This window comes from Grammomys surdaster, unplaced genomic scaffold (assembly GCF_004785775.1).
Source record: "Grammomys surdaster isolate TR1022 unplaced genomic scaffold, NIH_TR_1.0 375, whole genome shotgun sequence".
Lineage (NCBI taxonomy): Eukaryota > Metazoa > Chordata > Mammalia > Rodentia > Muridae > Grammomys > Grammomys surdaster.
In genome coordinates this window covers 1,264,120-1,286,193 of record NW_021604794.1, presented here as the reverse complement: position 1 = coordinate 1,286,193, position 22,074 = coordinate 1,264,120, and the positions used below count along the sequence as shown (strand labels likewise).

Sequence of the window (22,074 nt, the reverse complement as noted above, 5' to 3'; positions counted from 1 at the left end):
GTTTTGCTAACCTTATACTATCCAGGAACTCCTCCCCAGGGAACAGCGCTCTGACAGTGGCCTGGGGCTTTCTTACAGAAATTAACCTAGCAGATCTACCACAGAATTGCCTCAGGCAATCTGATCTGGACACTCTCTCAATTGAGACTCCCTTCTCATGTGCCTCTAGGCTGTGTCAAGTTGATAGTTAAAGCTAATTAAGACAAATATAGCATTGGTTCTTTTCTCTTCCTTCTCCCACTTGTCTTTTCTCTATCCTTTGCTTTGAAACCTCTCCGATCTTCCCATAAAACAAAGTAACAAAGTTACCCTGTAACTCTTTTACTGGATGCTTCTTTAGGTATATTGGACCAGGCTATAAAGTCAGGGCGTGTGTGTTGTTCTTTATAGACTCTTGGCTAAGGTGGGTGATAGTCTGTCTAGTCATAAAATAGTGATTTCATTCCTGTAGGTATAAGTATGTAAAATATCATGTGCCTCATTTTACTTAATCTCCATGTTCTATTTATGAGACACCTCACAGATATGGCGGTACTTTGTTAGTCTTTATTAAATGATGCCTCTAAATATCACCAACATGAACTGTGTAGTATTTCAAAGCAGAAGGTAATATTTGTTGCAAACTAGAAAATTACTTTTAAATAGGTCCTTTAATCCAGGGATTTTATTAGAATCTGGTAAGGATCAGATAAAATTGCTCAGAATTAATGAAAACAAGAGGGATGTTTGTAGACTGGGGACTCAAAGAATGTAAGTCATATATATTTATGTGTATATTCTGGTGTCCCAGAGTTCAGAAGAGGATATCAGATTCCCTGCAACTGGAGTTTCAGGCAGTTGTGAGCTACCAGACATGCATGCTGGGAATCAAACCAAGGCCCTTTGCAAGAGCAGCAAGAGTTGCTGAGCAATTTCTCTAGCCCTTCAGCTTCCATTTTCAAAGCTGCTTCATGTACATTTTTAGATGTGACACTAAATCACTCTATATATTTTTTTAATTATGTTTGTGTCTCACACAGGACAAAAAAATTGCTTTGAAGGCAATAGAGTCTTGCTTCTTGATGTATTACTATGTTCAAGTTGAAAGCCCCTTTTTACTTTCATTTTAAGACTTTAAGATACATTGTAAAAGGTTTGACATTTTATCAGGAAGATTTTTTTTTCATAGGAGTTGCTGAGGAGGATTGAGCCCAAAGCCTTACAACAGATACCTAGGTGTACCACTAAGCCACACCCCAAGGGACTACATTTTGAATACTGAAACAGTATAGCTTGTCTTTTGTTTGGTTGGTTTTAGTTTTTGGATACAGTGTTTCTCTGTGTAGATGTAGCCCTAGCTGACCTCAAACTCAGAGATCTGTCTGCCTCTGCCACCTGTTGGGAGGCACCACCACCCTGTCTTTAGTCTCAGCAGGAGACCGCTGCTTGCCTGTGATGGGTTTTAGTGTCTTCAGAGTCAGTGTACATCCTTCGGCTGTTAATTATATCTAGGAGAGAACATAGACATCAGGAATATAAGCACGCATTGCATATAGCCCCCTGGTGGCATGAAAGTGGAGCAAGAAGCAGCTCTGAGAGTGACTTCAGTTTCTCCCAGAATCAAACTCACCACATTCTTGGCATGTTTTTCATTCTTTTGTGGCTGGAAGCAAGTGGAGTTGCCAGGTTACCCTTCATCAAGAGTAATTTTTAGAAGCATTGTCAGTGTTCTGCTTTCTGGGTGATTCATCTTGCACTACAGCAGGAGAGTGTTGAATAATAACTATTGGCCAGTGTTTAACCTGTGGGATCTTGCCCAGCCCTTCATTCAAGTGCTCCTGATGGCTATATCTTTTTTTTTTAACTTTCACTATCAGCTATCAAACATTTATAGTTCCCTTTCAGTGGATTTGAAACAACGTAGTAAGGTTTCTGTTGTCAGTTTACAATTTTATTCTTTTGTGGGAAACAAAAGCTGAACTTTCAGTTTCCAGATTGACTATTAAAATATCAGACTGTATTTTTCTCTCCCCCCCCCCCCCACACACATACAGTAGATACAAGCTGTGGTACCCCAGCCAACTTCCAGGAAAGAAATACAATTTAATATGTTAACTGTGTATGAGTGTTTGGCTTCCTTGAATGTATGTGTATCATGTGCATACATTGTCTGTGGAAACTACAAGAAGGAAGCAGATCACCTGGGACTGGAGTCACATGCTGCGACCACCGGGAGCTGCGGAACAGAGCCCCGGTCTCCTGAAGGAGCAGCAAATCCTCTTAACCGTGGAGCCATTTCTCTGGCCGCTTTGTTCTTTAGTTTTTGAAAAGATACTGTCACTTGTCCCACTTCAGAGACACAAATTACTCAAAGTATCTTTTTGAAATATTTTCACTTCTGTTCCCAAGTTACTTTCTCTCCATAAAGTCAAATAATCTGGCTTTTGTATTTTGCCAGGTATAGTTTACTCAAAATAAAAATGTAGTTAAAAATAAGGCCCACACTATTGGCTGCTTTGACTTGTTAACTTAGGCAGTTTTCTCTAAAACAAAACAAAAAAATCTCGTGGTTAAATTAATTTAGGCATAACTTTGATGGGAGTTTAGTTACCAGTTCTATCGCTTAACCACCTGACAGTCCTTCAGATATAAAAATCTTTACTGAACCGCTACTAGGAACAGGCTGCCTGGGAAACACAGCAAATGAGCCCCAGTTACCAGTTCTATCCTTTTACCGCTAATAATTAGATTCAAAAATCTTTGAACCGCTACCACAATCAGACTGTCTGGAAAACAGTGCAAACGAGTCCGGCCGGGGGCTGCCTTGCATGCGCGCGGTCGCTCTTGCGCCCAGCGCGGTCCCGAGCCTGGCAGCGAGCGCCAGGAGTCAGGGAACGCTGTAGACTCATCCTCGGCAAGGCTGGTCATAGGACTCCATTAAGAACCCCATGCCCTCAGGCAGGCGTGGTGACGCACGTCTTTAAACCCAGTACTGGGGGGGCGGGGGGAGCATGAAATCTCTGACTTCGAGGCCATCCTGGTCCCTACATAGGGAGTTCCAGGACAGCCAGGGCTGTGTAGAGACCCTGTCTCCAAACAAAAACAAAAGAACCGATGCCCTGCTGGCGCCTAGCTCAGCGGAGGGCGAGGAGGGACGGGCGCGGCCTCAGCCCTTTAAACTGGCGGCGCGCGGAAACGGCCCCATAGCCACCGTCGGGAGGGGGCGAGCTGGGTGGGGCGATGGGGAGGACGCCCTTGCCCAACAGTGACCACCACGACCCTCCCGTAACTTCTCCAATCCGCAGACTCCTGCCTTCTTTTCGCCCCCATTTCTCTTGGTGGGGGCGGGACCGAGGATGCCCGTCCCGCCCACCCAGCCACCACGCCCCCTTACCCGCAGCTCCTCCAATCAACAGCCTCCCTCCCCCCACCTTTGCAGAAGTCATCCGGCCAGGGTGGGGCTCCCGACGGGTGTGTCAGGAGGCGATGCGCGCTCCTACAGACTTTCGAACGCAGTTGGCCCTCAAGACAAAAAAGTATGAGAGCGGCGGCCAATGACGTGGCAGTAAGGACCCGCGCTCGAATTGGTTCCGCCCCCCTCCGGACGGAACACAGCCTGGACCCGGCTATTGGCCCTCGCGACCTGTCACTCGTCGCGGTGGCCAGCCGCAGGGTCCTCGCGGTGACTGGTTCCGCCCAGGCGCGAAATGTAACGCGGGAAAAGCCGAAGCGGGGACCGCGGCGGCAGGTTGTTATTCTCGGGGACTCGGCGCCTCGCGTCCCGTTTTCCTGTCAGCAACGCTGCTGCAGCCTGATCGTCCGGAGCCGCCTGCCATGAGCCGGCGGCTGTGAGGCGCCGAGACGTAGCAGCGCGGGCGAGCAAGGCAAGCTCGGGCCGAGAGCGCGAGGGCTGCAGACGAGCCAGCATGATCCGCGGCGCCCCGACACCCATGGCGGAGCCGCCGCCGGTCATCTTCTGCCACGACTCCCCGAAGCGCGTACTGGTATCGGTCATCAGGACCACGCCGGCAACGCCACCGTGCAGCAGCGTGGGGGAGCCCGAGCCGCCGCCGCCGCTCGTCCCCACTAGCCCCGGCTTCAGCGACTTCATGGTGTACCCGTGGCGCTGGGGTGAGAACGCGCATAACGTGACGCTCAGCCCGGGGGCGGCGGGCGGCGTCGTTTCGACCGGACTGCCCGCGGCGGCTGAACTCCCGACGCTGCGGGGTGCCCCGCCATCCTCTGCCTCGGTGGCCGCCGTGTCGGGCGGGGAGGACGAGGAGGAGGCGAGCAGCCCAGACAGCGGCCACCTCAAGGTGAGTGGCTCGGGCGGCCGAGGCGCGGGGCCGCCTAGGGCCCGTTAACGGCGCGGCTCGCTAGCGGGGCGGGGCCCGGGAGGAAAAGTGGGGTGGCGGGGGCGGTGGCTGACAGGACGCTGACGTCACTGCCGCGCGCCAAAACCGGACCTTTGGGGGCAAGGCGGTCACGTGACGGGGGCGGCGCGAAGGCTGGTCTGGGGGCAGCAGGTGCAGCGGGGTGATGAGGGGGAGGCTCCCAGTGTCAAGATGCCTTGCACTGCTGTGCTTCTAACTTCGCAGCCTCGGTCTTAGATGTGGAAAGGAAGGATGTGAGCATTTGGCTCCAGCCCAGATTAGAGGGGGGCTAGTTGTCACTCTGTATCCCTGGCTGGCCTGGGACTATCAGAGTTCCACTTTTCCGAGTGCTGGAATTCAAGGCTAGCGACACCACGTCCTACTATACATTTTACATCTGGAGCAGCTGAGGGTTAGGGGGTTTGTTAAAGCGTCTTCATGAAAACCGTATATATAGCTAGCTAGTGGGAGTTGTTGGTACACGGTGACTCTGCTCGGAAGGACCCGGGACTGTGTTTATGCGGCTAGACTTTAATACTTTACATTCATCAGCGCTCAAGAAGGTATCGGTAAATCTGTGTGTGGAATAAATGTCATTGCAAGATAAATATGCAGTTTCCTGCTGTTGGTTGAATGTCTGAATAACATAGTTTGCTACACGTGTAGCAAGCAAATTGCCCAGCCGATTAAGGGATGCTTAGTTTACAAATTGAAGTAAGTTTGGTAACATTATGTATGGGCAGTAGCCAGAATGTTGAAACTGTTTCGGGTGAGGAAGTAGATAACTATTGGTATTATAGAGCAGTAAAGTTGTGAAACTTGCACCACAGTGCATATTTGAAAGAACAATAGAGATGTTAGTAGTATTACCTGTGTTGGTGTAAGGAACAGCTATTGTTGCTGGCTTTAGGTAGCCCCTCCTAACATGTCATCTTAGGTACTTTAGGTATCTATAACTTTTGTACTAATTTAATATTTTAGTCCTTAGAAAATGCATTGTATAGTTAAGTGGTGTAAAGTTTTACATGCAAAAATACCGTGGAACGTGTTTGTATTTGTAACTTTTTAAAGTTGTAGTTAATTTATTTGTGTGCACATGTGTATGCCTGAAACTGAAGTCAATTTTATGAACCACTTTGAGAGCGCTGGAAGTCTAGCTCAAGTCCTTTGGAGGGCTCTTAATCACTGAGCCATCTCTCTGCCCCCTTCTCCCATGATTTAATCTTAGTTTTAACTCAGTTTGATTTTTGGATTATCAAAAAAAAAGCCTTGTAAATCAGTGGTTCTCAACCTTCCTAATGCTGCAACCCTTTAATACAGCTCCAGCTGTGGTGACCCCAACCATAAAGTTATTTTCGTTGCTACCTCATAGCTATAAATTTGCTAGTTATGAATCATAATGTAAATATCTGTGTTTCCCAATGATCTTAGGTGATCCCTCTGAAAGAGTTGTTCGACTTCCCCCACCCCCACCCCAAAGGGGCCTCAGCACCATAGGTTGAGAACTGCTGTTGTTTGTATTTATTTGTTTTTCCAGACAGGATTTCTCTGTGTAGCCTAGACTGTACTGGAACTCACTCTGTAGATCAAGCTGGCTTCGATCTCAGAGATCCTCCTGCCTCTGGGTCCCAGGCTGATGAGAGCTGTTATAAATAGATGAAATCATATGTGTGTGCTTCTTGGCTCGAATCAGACTAATCTTTACATAGATCTGTGTAAATGTTCTCACAGTTCATAAGCTTGAGTTTTATTTCTACATCTTCACGTCTTTCAGAGGGAAATATACCAGAAGGAATGTGGAAATGAAAGGGCTGATATATATGATATATATAGTATATAATATATATACATATTATATGTTATATATATTTTCCCCTTCTCACAGAACACTTAATTTTCAGAATTGATTGGATAAGAGTCTAGTTCTTTTTTTAATTAGTGAAGTGATTCAAGTGCAGCTCCAGAAATTCATTTAGGATTCTAAACTTAAGAGAGAAAACACTGGACTATGCCTTTATTTGAGAAAATGACCTTATTTATTTATGGTCAAGATTCTGTTGGTTTAAAGAGAGAGAGGGAGTCCAGCCCCTTCTTATATTGTTTTGGGTCTAAAGTTCTTACAGTGATAATATACTTCTCCAGGCTTTGAGTGAGTGATGATGCTTGGCTGCTGAGTCTGCTCACTTTCCAGGAAGCTGGAGATGAGTATGTAGTGTAGCCAGTGTCAGGAGTGCTTCCATCACCCTTCATTATGTCACTCCGAGGCACTAACAGCTGTGAGTGAGAGCAGTTTTTATTTCTGCCTGTTGCTATAACTCCCAGGGGAGGCATTAACATCTGAGTTGTACACATCCTGTCAGCTTTCTGTTGTTCTTTTGTTTGTCCGTACCCTACACTGACTCTTCTGAGTGGGTAAAGAACATCTATCACCTGCTAGCATGTTTTGGACCCTCATTTCAAGATCACTTAGCACTATCTGTATATAACATTTTCTTCTGTGGTTGAATTCTAGGGGAGACCAGGAACAGCTATAGCATCCTTGTTTTACAGGGTACTGTATCCAAGTCTATGCCCCTGTACTCCCTGTTCAGACTGCATTCATGATAGATGTTTAGGGCACCGAGCCTGCCCCTGCCTGACTTGTATCCACTTTTAATATCCAAACATCTAGATTGCATGTAGCCTTTTACATAATTGATTTGTATATAGTGATTTTTGATCATCACAAAAACATTTCTTCTGTTAGCATACTAGCTACCATTTATCACCTGGTATGGAGTGGGCACTTTGTAATGTTAGGAGTAGACTACTAGGCTGTCATTTACCTGCTGAGAATGAGAAAAACCGTCCCCAAGATAAAGGTCATATGATAGGTAGCAGAACTCTTGTTTTCACTCTGTTTTGTTCCCAGGTGCATACATGTAAATGGACTTTTAGGGATTAATTTTTAAAATATTAAGTTGATGTAAGCATCAACTTATTTATAGCTTATCCATATCAGTTGAGGTGCTTTATATAAGGGCACACAACTTGACATTGAGGGTTGAAGTAGAGACTTGGTAAGTTAATACAGATCAGGTAGGAAGTAAGCAGATCTGAGCAGCATAGGGAGTTTGGATCCAGACCCAAATGTAAGGAGGGATATGTGACTCATATTCCCTCATCAAGGCTCACAAACATTTCTCAAGATCATCATCATCATCATCTGCTGCTGCTGCTTCTTTTCCTTCTCTTCCTTCTTCTTCCTGATTTCTTATGCTTTATCTTAGATAGGTTTCTATTGCTGTGATAAAACACTATGACCAAAAGCAACTTGGAAGGAACTACTAAGGTCATACTCCCATCACTGAGGGAAGGCAGGACAGGAACATGGAGGGCAGGAGCTGATGCAGAGGCAGTGAGGAGTACTGCTTACTGGCTTGATTTTATGGCTTATGGTGTCTTATTACACAATAGAAATGCTAAGTCAGGCCTTTTATTTGAACTTGTCAAAAACATTCAAGGACTTTTTAGGTCTTCTGTCTTCATATAATTATAAATACTTTTGAGAGATTCTGTATGTAAATGTTTTTAGGAGTGTAATCATCCAAAATTTCATGTTGACATTGTTTTTTTCTTTGAGTCAGTAGTCTTGACAAGATTTGTCCTTCAGTCTACAGATACAATTAATTGACTGCTGATAAACATGCCTAGAAACATAGTTTTCTTATTGTTAAGACCAAAATGAAAATGGCCTATTTATGTAATATTGGTTATTTTAATATATATGGTTGGGACTGGTGAGATGACTCAGGGTGCAAAATGTTTGCTGCATAAGCATGAAGGCCTGTGTTTAGAGCCTTAGCATCCAGCATCTACATAAAAGCCATCTGAAGCACATCTATAAGCCCAGTGATAGAGTGAGGGTCTAGAAAGACAGGCAGATCTCAAGACCTCTGGCCAGCCAGCACCGTAGAAAATGGTGAGCTTTGGGTTCAGTGAGAGACCTTGTCTCAAATACAGTGGAGAGAGAGAGAAGACACCTGACATTGACTTTTGGATTTCAGATGTATACAAACAGGCATGCACACAGATAATGTAGATACAGCTCATTTATTTGGAACATTAGATGATTATTTCCAATCTTATTTCCTTAATTAAAAGAATGCATTTATTTAACTATTATTACCTATATGTGGCAAGTGTGTTGTATTTATGCACATGATTTATATACATATATATAATTTATTTATGTACAATTTATGCATGTGTTATTACTACTGGGCATGTTTTATTTTTCTCTGGTAGCAAAGAAAATAGTGGGTAATTTAATTTTTCTTCCCCCCACCTTTTATTTATTTATTTATTTTGAGAGACAGGGTTTCTTTGTGTAGCCCTGTATGTCCTGGAACTTACTCTTTAGCAGGCTGGCTTTTAAATCCACAGCACTGGAGTTAAAGCTGTGCGCCACCATACCTGGTGTGAACTTCTTTCAAATTTTTGACTGAAGGAAATGTGGTTAGAGCTTGTCATTTTAGGTATGAGGCTAAGATTTAAGTTTTAGAAACCTCTAGGTTTTTACATGGAGAACAGTGACATTTCTTAGCTGTGTGTGACACTTGTAGCATTGTTCTTTTTTCATGTAACCTATGGATGTGACAACTTACCTGGGAAATAAAAAGAATTTTTTAAAAAGCATGCTTGTTTTAGATGACAGGAGATAGTGCAGACTTCCTGTGAGCAATGCTCAGTTTACTCATTTACTTGCATGTTAAATAAATGTAATACATTTGTGACCATGTTGTTATACTAAACTATTCAAATTGTCTTGGGTTTATTGTGTGTTTGTTTTTTGAGGTAGTAGCTTAGATTGTCCTCAGATTGGCTCTATAACCCAGGCAGGCCTCAAATTCACTTGTAATAATCCTGCCTCAGCTCCTCAGTGCAGGAATTTACAAGTATATGTCATAATAGCTTCTTGATTTTTTTTTTATTGTTATTATTTTTTTTTTTTAAAAAAAAGATAAAGTCTCTGCTATGAAGTCTTGGCTGGCCCTGAACTCACAGAGATCCACCTACCTTTGGCTCCCAAGTACTGGGATCAAAGGCTTGTACCATGTGGCATTCTCATTTTTTAAATGTACGTAACATTAAATTAATATTTTGAAGTGTACCCTGAACTTTTTAATTTGTCTTTTAAACTTATAAGAATTTATTTCGAATTAACTTAGCTTCAGTAGGTAAGCCTATTAAACTACTGTGTAGATCCATCTATCTCCTCTTATTGATGTCCCTGTTTAGTGCAGAATATTGAGATCAAGCTCAAGGCTACTGGCATAAACAAGTGCCCTATTAGGGTGGGGACCATAGACAGGGCACACATTTTGTTTTCCTTACCCAGCTGTTTACATTTCTGCTATAGCCTTCACTTTCTTTGGGTAGAGCTTCTGACTGGGTTCATGATTTACTGAGTACATGCTCTATTTTCTGTGAAATCTTCTCCCTGACTTTCCTACAAGCTTTCCTATATCTGCTTGCTTTAATAGAACCCAATTTTTTGGTCCAGAGAGCAGCAAGTTGTTTGTGAACAATGCCCTCTAAATAGTTAGTCTAATGTCCTGAGAGATATCTAGATCAGATGAGGTAGATAAGTACCTTGTGTCAGTCCACCAAGTGGCCCATCCAGGTCATAGCAAATAGTTTTTCAGAATAGGTTCTGGTCTGCTCTCTGCAAGTGGGAACAAAGTCACACACTAAGAACAAAGACCTTTTGAAGGTTTGCTACTGGCTAAAAGAAGAATGGGCAAGTGAAAGTGCTTTGGGGGTGTTTGCTGATTTAGTATTTTTGGAGTTGCTGAGACTGCTGATTTTGGTGATTTTCTGTTATCTGTAGAGAGGTGGGCTATAAGAGCCAGTTACTCTAAAGTTCTTGCTGATGCTACTCAGTTTGTATCTTATGCTGCTTTAATGATTCCAGAAAATTATATTAAAGTCTTTAAACAATGTTAACAGGATGGAATCCGACGTGGAAGGCCCAGAGCAGACACTGTTCGGGATTTAATAAATGAAGGAGAGCATTCATCTAGCAGGATTCGCTGTAACATCTGTAACAGGGTATTTCCAAGGGAGAAATCACTCCAGGCCCACAAAAGGACTCATACAGGTAAGATGATAACATTGTAGAAGTGGCTAGAAGTGATACTCAATTAAAACTTGATTTGGTTCTTAAGTTGTTAATTAATGTTATTTAATTAGGTTAAATAATGTTCATATAAATTGCCTTATATTTTCTTTTTTTTTTTTTTTGGTTTTTCGAAACAGGGTTTCTCTGTGTAGTTCTGGCTGTCCTGGAACTCACTCTGTAGACCAGGCTGGCCTCGAACTCAGAAATCTGCCTGCCTCTGCCTCCCAAGTGCTGGGATTAAAGGCGTGCGCCACCACCGCCCGGCTGCCTTATATTTTCTTATATTGCCACTATTACTTTGAAGTTTTAAAAATCAGCCACTGTTATTCAATTGCTTTTTGGTGGGGAATGGTGGGCTTAGGATTTTAAAACTGAACATTGTCAGTTGTGACGTTGTTAATTCCACCTCCACCTACCTGAATTCTATTTGTTTCCCCTAACACTTAATGTCAGACATTTTTATATGTATATAGAAGTCTGTACAATCTGTATAGAAAGCAAAATACTTTGTAGAAAGCCCATGTTCTTTCTATAATGTTGACCCCAGAGGAGGAACCTTATAGTAAGTCAGCAATAAGTAATACATTAATTATGATTGACAGTTTTGAGCACCATATCTAGATGAGCACTATGCTGTATGTAGAAATGTAAATGAAACAAAGTAAAATTTCTGCAGAAGGAGACTCCTATAGCACATGATCACCACAGGACACTTCACAGGAGATACCAAGTGCAGCTGAAAGCCTGCAGACTCAAGACTTGAGTGGCAAGGAAGATGTTTTCTTAAGGATAAGAACCAGATGAAGAGGCATTGCCTCCTGGCTGGTATATCTCTTCTGGAGGAAACTAAGGACGCTTTTCCCTTCTCCAAATAGATAATGACTTTGGTGACATTGCATGCTGAGAAGAATTATCAGGCAACTTTTTAGCAGTTCAAGGAGCTCAGGAGGGTTTGGGATGGTTTGAGGAATAACTCAGAGTTCTGTGCTGGTGCCTCCATCTTGTTGGAGTATCCCCTATGCTTGAGTGAGACCAAGGAAATAGCCACAGAAAGCAGAAGTTGGAGATAGTTTATAAATCAGAAAAGAGCTCATAGTTGGACTGTTGAGGAGAAAATATAGATTAGCTGAAGATACTAATGACAAGGGATGAACCTGGTTTCTAACTGTTCAAGACCTAGGAGAAGTAGTGTCCTTTTATAGAGAGGGGCTCTAGTGCCACCCTTTGTCCCCCTGCCTGTGTGCACTGTGATGCGTGTCATTTCTCACTGGAGTTCTGACGCATGTGAAGATGATTTTCCTCCTGCCCCCTGCTCCCTCATGTCTGATTATGATGTCTATCTTCTTAGGTGAGAGACCTTATCTGTGTGACTATCCAGACTGTGGAAAAGCCTTTGTTCAAAGCGGACAGCTCAAAACCCACCAACGTCTACACACCGGAGAGAAGCCTTTTGTCTGTTCAGAAAATGGTATGGTGTTAAAGTGATATTTTAGGAACCAGCTAGTAGTTAGAGTAAGTTTTACTTAGAGCTTCAGTAATCAGCTGATATTTTTACTTAAATTTTTGATAAGCCTTTATAAAACATGATAAGCTCCCCATCCCCAAGCTATGGATTGAGCCCACGCCTTTTCACATGCTAGACACTCATTGAGCTATATATATATCCAACCCAAGCTTTAAGAAGTAGAAAAATTCATAACAAACATAGCCTTTGATGTAGGCTTTTATTTTGGTTGATACACTATTTAACTAGAATAAGTGTATCTTTTCTTAAAGGGATCTATTTTTATATCCATCTATTTGAGTGTGTGGCAATAAGGGGACTACTTACATTCTAGGGATCAAACTTAGGTTATTATATTAGGCTTGGTGACAACACTTTTACTCAGCCATCTTGCTGGCCCTCTTAAATGATTGGTTTGCTTGTTTGTTTGTTTGTTTGTTTACTCACAGTCTCCAAAAAAGTATAAAAACACACACACACATACATATTTTTACCAGTATAGTCCTGCTCCTCTTTTTTTTAAATCTTATAAATGTTTACAGGCTATTTATTTTTAGTTTCCACATATGAGAGGAAACTTTTTTGTTTCTCTCTCTGAAACAGGGTCTCACTGTGTAGTATTGCATGGCCTGGAACTCCTATATAAACCAGGCTGACTTCAAACTCAAAGAAATCCACTTGCCTCTGCCTCCTGAGTGCTAGAATCAAAGGTGTGTAACATCATGCTGACTGATTAGAAAACCCTTGTTTTGTTAGTATTTAAAATTTATCTTATGAGTGTGTGTTTACCTGCATGTATATATGTGCACCATGGTTAGAGAGGGCATTGGATTCCATGGATGTGACTTTAGAAGCTTGTATGGTTAGAGAATTCTGCATCTCTCTGCCTTCCTTTGTATATACTGAAGCTGGACATATTTCGTATGTCTGAATGTTCACATTCTGTTGAGCATTTCCTTCTGTGTTTTAAAGGCTGCCTAAGCAGATTTACCCATGCAAACCGCCATTGTCCAAAGCACCCTTATGCCCGGCTGAAGAGAGAAGAGCCAACGGACACACTCAGCAAACACCACTCTACGGACAACAAGGCTGCTGCCGAGTGGCTGGCAAAGTAAGGCTGTGTATGTGGTCTCCCAGGTGTTTTGGGGGCTTGGATTTATGTTAGAGTCTGAGAACTCCTCATTTTAAATAAATACTTATGTATGTTTTATAAAATAGTTCAGAACAATCCTTAATTTCCTGTAAGTTGTTATGAGTGCTTGAGATCTGTGTGTATGACAGAAATAATAGTTTGTGTGCCCCAAGCACAGTGTATTTCATTTTCTTTGTTTCACTGTTGAAAAATATGGAACACTCATGAGCTTGCAAGTCATGGCAACAAGGAGGTCAGCATAAAAGTCTTTCTCTGAGAATATTTGACTTAAACTTGTTTGTTGTTAACATCACTGAAGTTTCTCTGTAATGCTGTTGGGTCCCTTATTGTGCTGCTACAGCTCTTCCCGATAGCTATGCCACGGTGGGCAGGTGTTTATTGATAACCATGTCACTGTTGTTTTTAAGGCTTCTCTGCTCTTGGCTGGAGGCCTCACTTTTTCCTTTAGCCAGTCTGCTCATCTTTTTTTCTTACTTGGCCTAAATATCATTTCAGAAAAGGCTTACTTGACCTACCCAGGAGCTCCTAGAACAAACAGTCTGGGACCCACTTCATAGATGGAGGCTAGTCTCATCCTGAGTGTGGAACCCAAATCTTTGTGGTAGTACTCAGGGCCCAGTGACTTATCAAGATTCTCTTGTTCTAGTCCTCAAGTTGTACTGAACTAGTGGTTCTTTTTTTTTTTTTTTTGGTTTTTCGAGACAGGGTTTCTCTGTGTAGCCCTGGCTGTCCTGGAACTCACTCTGTAGACCAGGCTAACCTCGAACTCTCGAACTCAGAAATCCACCTGCCTCTGCCTCCCAAGTGCTGGGATTAAAGGCGTGCGCCACCACCGCCCGGCTCTAGTGGTTCTTTTAATGCTTCTTATGTACTGCCAAAATTCCTAGTGTGGTGAGATAGATTTCCTAAAATGATAGTTGTATTTTATTTGGCTGGAACTTGCTATGTAGAGTAGACTGCCCTGGAACTCACAGAGATTCATCTGTCTCTGCCTCTGATGTGAAGGGATTAAAGGCATGTACCTTTAGTCCCTTAGCAAAGATTAAAAAGCTTTGTTCAATATCATTGATGTATGATAGGTTGCATTAAAGTGTACAATTTGATACATCTGACATTTTGTCTACACCATGGAATCACCATAGTCAAAGAAAAGTAATGGATGTATCTGTCATCCAAGTTTCCTCATGCTCTTTTATAGCACATCTTACCTGCAATGCTTCCAACTAGCACTGATCTTCTGGGACTATAAACTAATTTGTATTTTCTAGGGCTTTATAGAAATGTTATCAAATGGCTGCTTTAACTCAGCATCATCATTTGAGATTAATGCATATTAAGTGTTTCAACTGTCCAGAGGCAGGTGAATCTCTGAGTTCATGGCCATCCTGGTCTACAAAAAGAGTTCTAAGACAGCCAGTGTTACACAAAAAAAAACTTTTCTTGAAAAACCAAAAAAAAAAAAAATTAAGACTTGTTTTGGTTTCTTTGAGTTTTCTCACAAGCACTCAGAAATCTCACATGACTTCATTCTGTGACCGTGTTCTGAGTTTTTTAAAGGAACGATATCCAGAGTAGTTTCTATTTGAGATGTTGTAGATATATTGTCATTTGATGCATGGATATCATTTAAACAGGGTCCATACAATCAATAAGTTGAAGGGCAAGGGGGCTGAGGAACATAAGACCAATACATGAGCTCAGAAGCACTCATCAAAGCTGCATAGGCCAAAGCAGCTAGCATTGCCAGAAAGAGATTCTCAGGTGACATAGGGCTCTGTGTGTTTACTTCTCCCTTGATGCATAGGACCTTATCTTATCCCAGATTGGCAGACATGACTTTGGATATGGTCTATATCTCTTTGCCCTTTAGTTGGAGGTTTGCTATCTTTCTAGTGACTTCTGTCTCCTTGCCCTCCACCATTCTTGATGCCCTGGGGCAGGAGGAGCCAAAGAATCTCTAATGTTTCAATGGATCCATCTGCAATGACAGATGCAAACCTCTTCCCAATTTTCTTATGGGGAAGTAAAAATAGGTTAATACATCAGCTTGCTTATTTATTTTTGCAGTAAAACCAGGGAGGTTAGACTGTGCACGAAAATGAGTCTTGCTGGAAATAATCCTACAACATAAATCTGAAATGATACTTAAGAGTTGTTACAGGATATTTGATCTGTGTCTTAGTTTGAGTTTTCTTTGCTGTGAAGAGACACCATGACCAAGGCAACTCTCATTTATAAAGGACAACACTTAACTGGAGGCTACCTTATAGTTTCAGAGGTTCAGTATATTATCACCATGGCAGGAACAATAGCAGCATCCATGCAGACATGGTGCTGGAGAAGGAGCCAAGAGTTCTACATCTAGATCAAAAGAAGACTCCCTCAGCAGGCAGCTAGGAAGAGGCTTTCTTCATACTGGGTGGAGCTTGAGCATAGAATCTCAAAGTATACCCCCACAGTGACACACTTCTTCTCACAAGGCCACGTCTCAAAATAACACTTCCAATGGGCCAAGCATATTCAAACCACTATACACTATGAACACTGAGATTGTATTATTTACTGAAGAAAAAAAAAAAGCTGTTTCTAATTGTATGTCTCAACCTTAGCACACACCTTTAATCCCAAACAATGAAGGTTAGTAAAGTTACTTTGTAGAAGGATGGTAGTTTAAAAGTGATATCTAATTGAATGGCAGACAGAGTAGCAAATCAGAAAGATTTGACAGAATAAGATATGCCCAACTCTCAATAGAAGAGAGAGGAAAGGGAAGCTACTTACAGGAGCAGTGCAGAGAGGAAGGAGGCAATTTTTACTAGGAGAGTTTTATAGAAACAGGTTGAAGAGAGAACGAGCTAGACACAGGTGAAGACAGAATGAGCCACAGAATGAGAAGGAGCTAAAAGATTAGAACAGATTGCTAGAGTTACTTTGAGATTAAGCAGAGCAATTCAGGGGAGGCGGAGAGAAAGAAGCCGGATTGAATCAGTCAGTGTGAAGAGGAGTTGGAGCCAGGACCAGCTGAGTTGAACCAGCCAGAGTTTCAGAAAGAGCTAGAAAGGGATGAGCTTATTCAGCAACAAGTCTCAGAAGCTGAAAACATTCTAGGCATAGATAAGATTGTACGGAGGCTAGAAGTTTCCAGGACTAGGTCTAGGTTAGCAGACTGAGGCAGGAAGCCTCAGAGGTGACAACCATCTGGAGAATAAAAGTTATTTTAAAAAGATTTTATGAATTAACCATAATAGGTTAATTAAAACAGCCAGTCCTACCTGTTGGGCTAAAGAAAAGAAAGTATTACTAGATTAATGACAATCTGGACCATGAATGTCTCCTATACCTTTAGATGAACTGTCAATAAAATAAGTTTCTACCTATGGAATGGGAGAATATTGGACAATTTTTTTTTTTTATAATCACAATTTTCAGTTCATATGAGAACATCCCATAGATTGCCAACTGGACCATGATTTTCTGTACTCCCATAGTAATCTGCTTGGGTGGTGCATGCCTTTAATCCCAGTATTCAAAAGGCAGAGGCAGACAGATCTACCAAGTTTGTGGCCAGTCTGGTCTACAGAGCTCGTTCCAGGATAGCCAGGACTACACAGAGAATCCCTGTCTTGAAAACATCAACAACAAAATGAAAAAAATCAGTAGTCTTCTGTAATTCTTTTAAAAACTGATAGTTGGTTGAGGGTAATATAAGGATCAAATTAATATAATTGTTGACATTGGAGCCGTCCCTGATTTACTAATTGAACAAGAAGAGGAAGGTAAGCAGTCAGTATTTTATGGCTCTTATGGTGTAAATAAATCCATTCCAAAGGTTCATCCTCTTGTGCTATGGTACCTATAGGAGACCATTTTGTGGGGAAAATAGTTTAAAGGCAGTCAAGGATCCACATAATACATAATTACCTCTTGGTCTGAATTCAAGTAGCTAGTTCTTTTCTTGCCCCTTGAGTTAATATATGGGAACTAGCCAAGACTGACTTTCCTTCTAGGGTTTTAAATAGATTGGTTAGTCCATTAGAAATATACCAGACAGCTCATGGGGCCTGGGGAGGAATTGGTTTAAGTGAATTTCAGTTAGCTTTTTCATAGGCTGTCCTAAATCCTCATCAAAAAATGGAGAGAATTCAAAATTAGATTATCAAATTTCTCACTCCATGCTTCTGGGTCATTTTCTGGCAATGGATGATACGCATCTGAAGGAGGCTCTAGTAAGGGGGCTGAGTGATACATCACCGGCATAGTTATTATTGGTGGAGCCATTTGTACTTTCAATTTTGCCTCAACGGTGAAAATCCTTTTTGCCCCTTTTACCCATTTTAAGGTTTGATCATTCAGTTTATATTCATGCAATGAATTAACTGTCTCTTCCTCATGATTAATATCCTCCTTAATTTTGATAACAGTCCAAATTAATGCCCAAGTGACCTAAAATTGAATGGGATCTTTTCCCCTTTTTATGCCTTTTCTTTCAGACTCTGTCCTATACTTCATCTAAAATTCCTTACTCTGAAAACAAGTGATTATAAACAGCTTGCAAGCAATTTAATAGTTGTGATTTTAAAACTTGTGTTCTTTCTTTTAAAACATGATACATAAGCCCAATCATAGTTCCTACTCTCATTTCTTAGCTGACTCCAGGTCCTTGTTACAGTGTACTTGGTGGGACCTGGGAGAATGGAGCTAGTCAATGAGGTGAACTAATGTCTCATGCAATAGACATTATTCTGAGCATAACTTTATTCTGAGCATCCGACAATTTATACTCTGGGAGTTAGGAGTAGTCACAAGAGTAAAGTATACAGTCATAAGGGCAAGCCTCATACAGCATAAACATGGTTTTCCATAGAGGCATATACATAATATGTTTGCCTTTTTGTACAGGTACTGGGAGATGAGAGAGCAACGCACCCCCACCCTAAAAGGCAAGCTAGTTCAGAAGGCTGATCAAGAGCAGCAAGACCCTCTGGAGTACCTCCAGTCTGATGAGGAGGACGATGAAAAGAGTGGCGCCCAGCGCCGGCTGCAGGAACAACGAGAGAGGCTGCATGGGGCCCTGGCACTCATTGAGCTGGCCAATCTGACAGGGGCACCACTCCGCCAGTAGCCCCCACACTGACTCTTCACTGTACAAAAGTACTGCCCAGCATACTTACAAAGTAGATCCTTGGGCATAAGCTAAGCACCTTATTTGCTTATCATAGGCTGCTATTCTGTAGAAACTTATGAAGAATGTTGTTGCCTCAGATGGGGTGAGAGAGAATTGCACTTTTTTTTTTATATGGAAATAGATTTGATGTAAAGTTTAAAATATTTTGTAAATATGGACTGCAGTTACAGGGTAAAGCTACAAGTTGTGGGAAGCTAGGTTTTGCAAGTTTAATGCATTCATTGGAAGCAGTTCTCACAGGAAGCACTTTGTGAATAAGACATTTATGAAAAAGCAGATTGGTACAAATAGCCAAAGGTTGAAATAGATTATTTATAAGATCATTTTTAACAGTGTATGTTAGTGTGTGTGACAGTACTGTAAACACTGAAGCAGGGCAGTGTGAGACATATGTATAAAATACATATTTTTAAATTGCAAAATAGCATGGCCGATGTCTAGAGAAATGGGAGGCCAGTTATTTGGAAAGATGATGTAAGTTATGGACTTGGAAGAAAATAGGTATCTGAGGCTCTTGGTAAGATGGGTACTAGTTTTTAAAATTGGTATAAAACGAGTCTTATCCCATCTTTCTGGGCTTTTTAACTCACTGTAATGCTGATGCTTAGAAAGCGCTCGTCACTCAGCTTGTTGACTGGGGACTTTTGCACATTGCTCAGCTGCTGGACCTGAGTGATTAATCTTGCAAAGTCTATGTAACCTGGCAACTGGTGCATGTGTGTACACCAGTGAGATCTGTTATGGACCCTGTATGAGATTGGCACTTGTGTTTGTATTAATAAAAGGGACATCTGCAGGGTTGTTTGTAGTGAAATGTTTTAGGTCTTTTGATAGTAAACACTAAATTTTAATTGTTCTGCTTGTTTAGCCTTATTAGTGGATGGAAGCCTCCATATTTATATTTTCAGTGCATATTGCCACCTTTCTGCTTCACTTCAGAATAACATGCCAAGCTATTTTGTGTTCACTAAATTTAGCTATCAGTTAAACACTTGAGTAAATATTGGCTACTCAAATATTGGCTTCTGAGATAGTTTTAGCTGCAAGTGTCTTGTCTGGTGGTTCAAAACCATTTTCTCCAAATAGATGAAGTTATTGAACACGCTGTGTACTAAGGCATGAATAGGATTCTAGGGGCCGGGCAGCCACCTCCTTTATGGAGTCAGGAATCTGTCACTTGAGCTTTTGTTACAAGGTGAATGAAATTATATGCAGAGCATAGTGATTTATAGACTCCTTAATTGGAGACTTCAAAGTAATGGGAGGAAAGATGGGCTCCTCAGTGCCTTTTTTTTTTTTTTTTTTGAGATAGTATCCTATAAGTTTAGATTACATATTACTGAAAATGTAGGCTAAAATCTTGGCAGCTGCAGTACACAGGTAGTTAAGTTGTGTAGGCTTGGAGAGTGGAGATAAGAAATATCTTCAGAAGCACCAATGTGAAGCTGAAGTTGTGGTAGTTAAAATAATGTGTATGGCGAGGACATACTTTAAAAATGAAATTCCTCTGTACAGTCAATTTCAGATCTTTAGGGGCTTTTTGTAATAAGAGAATTTATATCTGTAATGGTCTAAGAATGTTATCTGTAATCTGGTATGTAGAATTTTAACTTGGAGCACTTATAAGTATGGTAAGAGAGCATACATAGCATCTAAATATTCTTGGTTTGGGATTCGACATTTTCTCTAGAATTTTTTTCTCAGATAAATGGGAATGTATGAACCAAAATGCAACACTCATCAGTCTTGGGAAATTTTAAATCTGATCAACTCACCTTAAGGACAGCAGTATAATTGAAAAATGCAATTAGTCAATTCACAGATAAGATATAAGACCTTCAAAAAGGGCTTTGTTACTCCAATTGACTTTTGTCAACCATTGTAGTTAATATTCACAAGAGTTTTTTATTTGTATGATTGGACGGTTTGAGAAATTATTCCAACTACTTACCATTGGCCATGTTTTAAAGGATTATTTTTTTATATATATAAGCTATGTACTTGGACAAAATACATTGGCATCTAAAATTTGAGGTGTGTTATGACTGCTTTTTGTTTTAAAAATGTGGTTACATTCAGATTTTTGAAGTGTTTTATGCTTCATATGGCTAAGTTGTAGTTTGGCAGAGTTAACAGCATATTAATAAACATGCTGTAATTTTAAAAGATGCTTTGAATAAAATTTTATTTTAATTTAAAGTGTAAAGTACATGGGTCATTCTTGCAGTTTTTATAATTTGTTTCTCTATCAAAAATATTGAAACCATAATAGATAGATGGATAGATAGATAGAAGATAGATAGATAGATAGGTGTTAGATAGATAGATAGATAGATAGATAGATAGATAGATAGATGTTTAGATAGATCAAAAAAATAGAGATAACCCACAACCTGACATCCTTTATCTCACTTGTCTCAGACAGCTTTTTTGAGGTTGTGTGGGTTGACTTCAGAGTATCCACACTATGCAAGCATCCTGCCACTGAGCTACATCAACCCCTGACTGGCCTGGAATCCACTAACTACATCTCCTTGCCTTTGCCTCCTGAATGCTAGTTTTAAAGACTCACGCTATTAACACTGGGCTGGGTTGTGGATGTTCATTTCCTTATTTCATTCATCACAGTGCTAACATGCTGGGGCTGGGGAGATGGCCCAGTGGGCCAAGTGCTTACTGCATAACCATGAGCACCAGGCCTTGATTCCCAGCACCCACATAAAAGCTGGGCAGGGTGGTGTAGGCCTCTAACCCCAGTCCTGGGAGACATAAACAAGTGGATCCCAGGACTTCTCTGACTTATCAGCCAGCCTACCTGAGATGCCAAGCTCTAGGTTCAGTCAGAATAGGGGAAGGAGAGAGACTGAGGAAAGATCCCAGTGTCAACCTCTGGCCTCCATTTGTGCTGGGATGAGTGAGTATATCTGTATACATATATGTCCACATATGCACTTACTAATGTTAGATCTCAAACCAGGACAAATGGCTAACTGGGTTACGTATTAACGTCAAAGCAGACAGGCCACCAGGTTCTCCCAGCATCCCTCAGTTCCTGCCTGTTGCAGGGTCCTCCTGGTTGGCATACCCTGTCCCTTACCCTGAACTCTCTTGTCAGAAGCTTGGTTGCCCCTACCTCAGCTGCTTTTCCCTATATAATACAGCCATTTTGGCTTCTTGGTCTCCTGGCTTTTCCCTCTCCCTGACTCTCCTCACATGGCATGGTTCAGGGTCATGTTCATTCTGACCCTCCCAGATATCTCTGCCTCTGGCTATATCTTCCTTTTATCTACAATAAACCATCCTACCTAAGAGCACTCTTGTCCTTTTTACTTTGTCATTCAGCTATATCAGTGGAGTTAATTAGAAAAAAAAATTGTTATGCGGTGTTTGTGTGTGTGTGTGTGTGTGTGTGTGTGTGCAAGCGTGTGCACGAGAGTGCATTTGCTATGGTTTCTGTGGAGATAGCCAGAGATAGCTTTTGGAGTTGGTCTTTCCTTCCAACATGTAGATTCTAAGGATCAAACTCAGGACTTCAAGCTTGGTCGCAAATGTCTTTTATCTAGTTTGCTAACTTAGAGGTTCTGATGTAGTTAAGTATTAACTATTGCCAGCCCTATCTCAGGTCTTAAATTAGGGTAATGGGTGGAGATTTCCTTTTACTTAAGGGTGTGGAATCATCCTTCAAATAGCCCCCAGGTTTCTTCTCATTTGAGTTAT

The 22,074-nt window shown here is 41.5% G+C and overlaps 1 protein-coding gene across 2 annotated transcripts; it reads left to right on the top strand.

Moving 5' to 3' along the window:
- The first annotated feature begins 3,698 nt into the window (after positions 1–3,698).
- Znf367 (zinc finger protein 367) lies at positions 3,699–20,556 on the top strand. Of its 2 annotated transcripts, none has more exons than XM_028781249.1 (5): positions 3,699–4,295; positions 10,344–10,494; positions 11,864–11,983; positions 12,992–13,130; positions 18,072–20,556. In XM_028781249.1, the coding sequence occupies exons 1-5, from the start codon at positions 3,906–3,908 to the stop codon at positions 18,292–18,294; spliced, it is 1,023 nt and encodes a 340-aa protein (XP_028637082.1). In that variant the 5' UTR covers positions 3,699–3,905; the 3' UTR covers positions 18,295–20,556. The 2 variants fall into 2 exon arrangements, with proteins under 2 accessions (XP_028637082.1, XP_028637083.1); XM_028781250.1 differs by lacking the exon at positions 3,699–4,295 and adding an exon at positions 4,519–4,915.
- Positions 20,557–22,074: the final 1,518 nt, after the last annotated feature.

What these genes read in the sequence shown, in the direction of transcription:
- Znf367 (XM_028781249.1), top strand. Translation starts at nt 3,906, where the DNA reads ATGATCCGCGGCGCCCCGACACCCATGGCGGAGCCGCCGCCGGTCATC. An exon ending in CAGACAGCGGCCACCTCAAG is followed by an intron (nt 4,296 to 10,343) that starts GTGAGTGGCTCG and finishes CAATGTTAACAG; the next exon opens with GATGGAATCCGACGTGGAAG. An exon ending in GCTGCCGAGTGGCTGGCAAA is followed by an intron (nt 13,131 to 18,071) that starts GTAAGGCTGTGT and finishes CTTTTTGTACAG; the next exon opens with GTACTGGGAGATGAGAGAGC.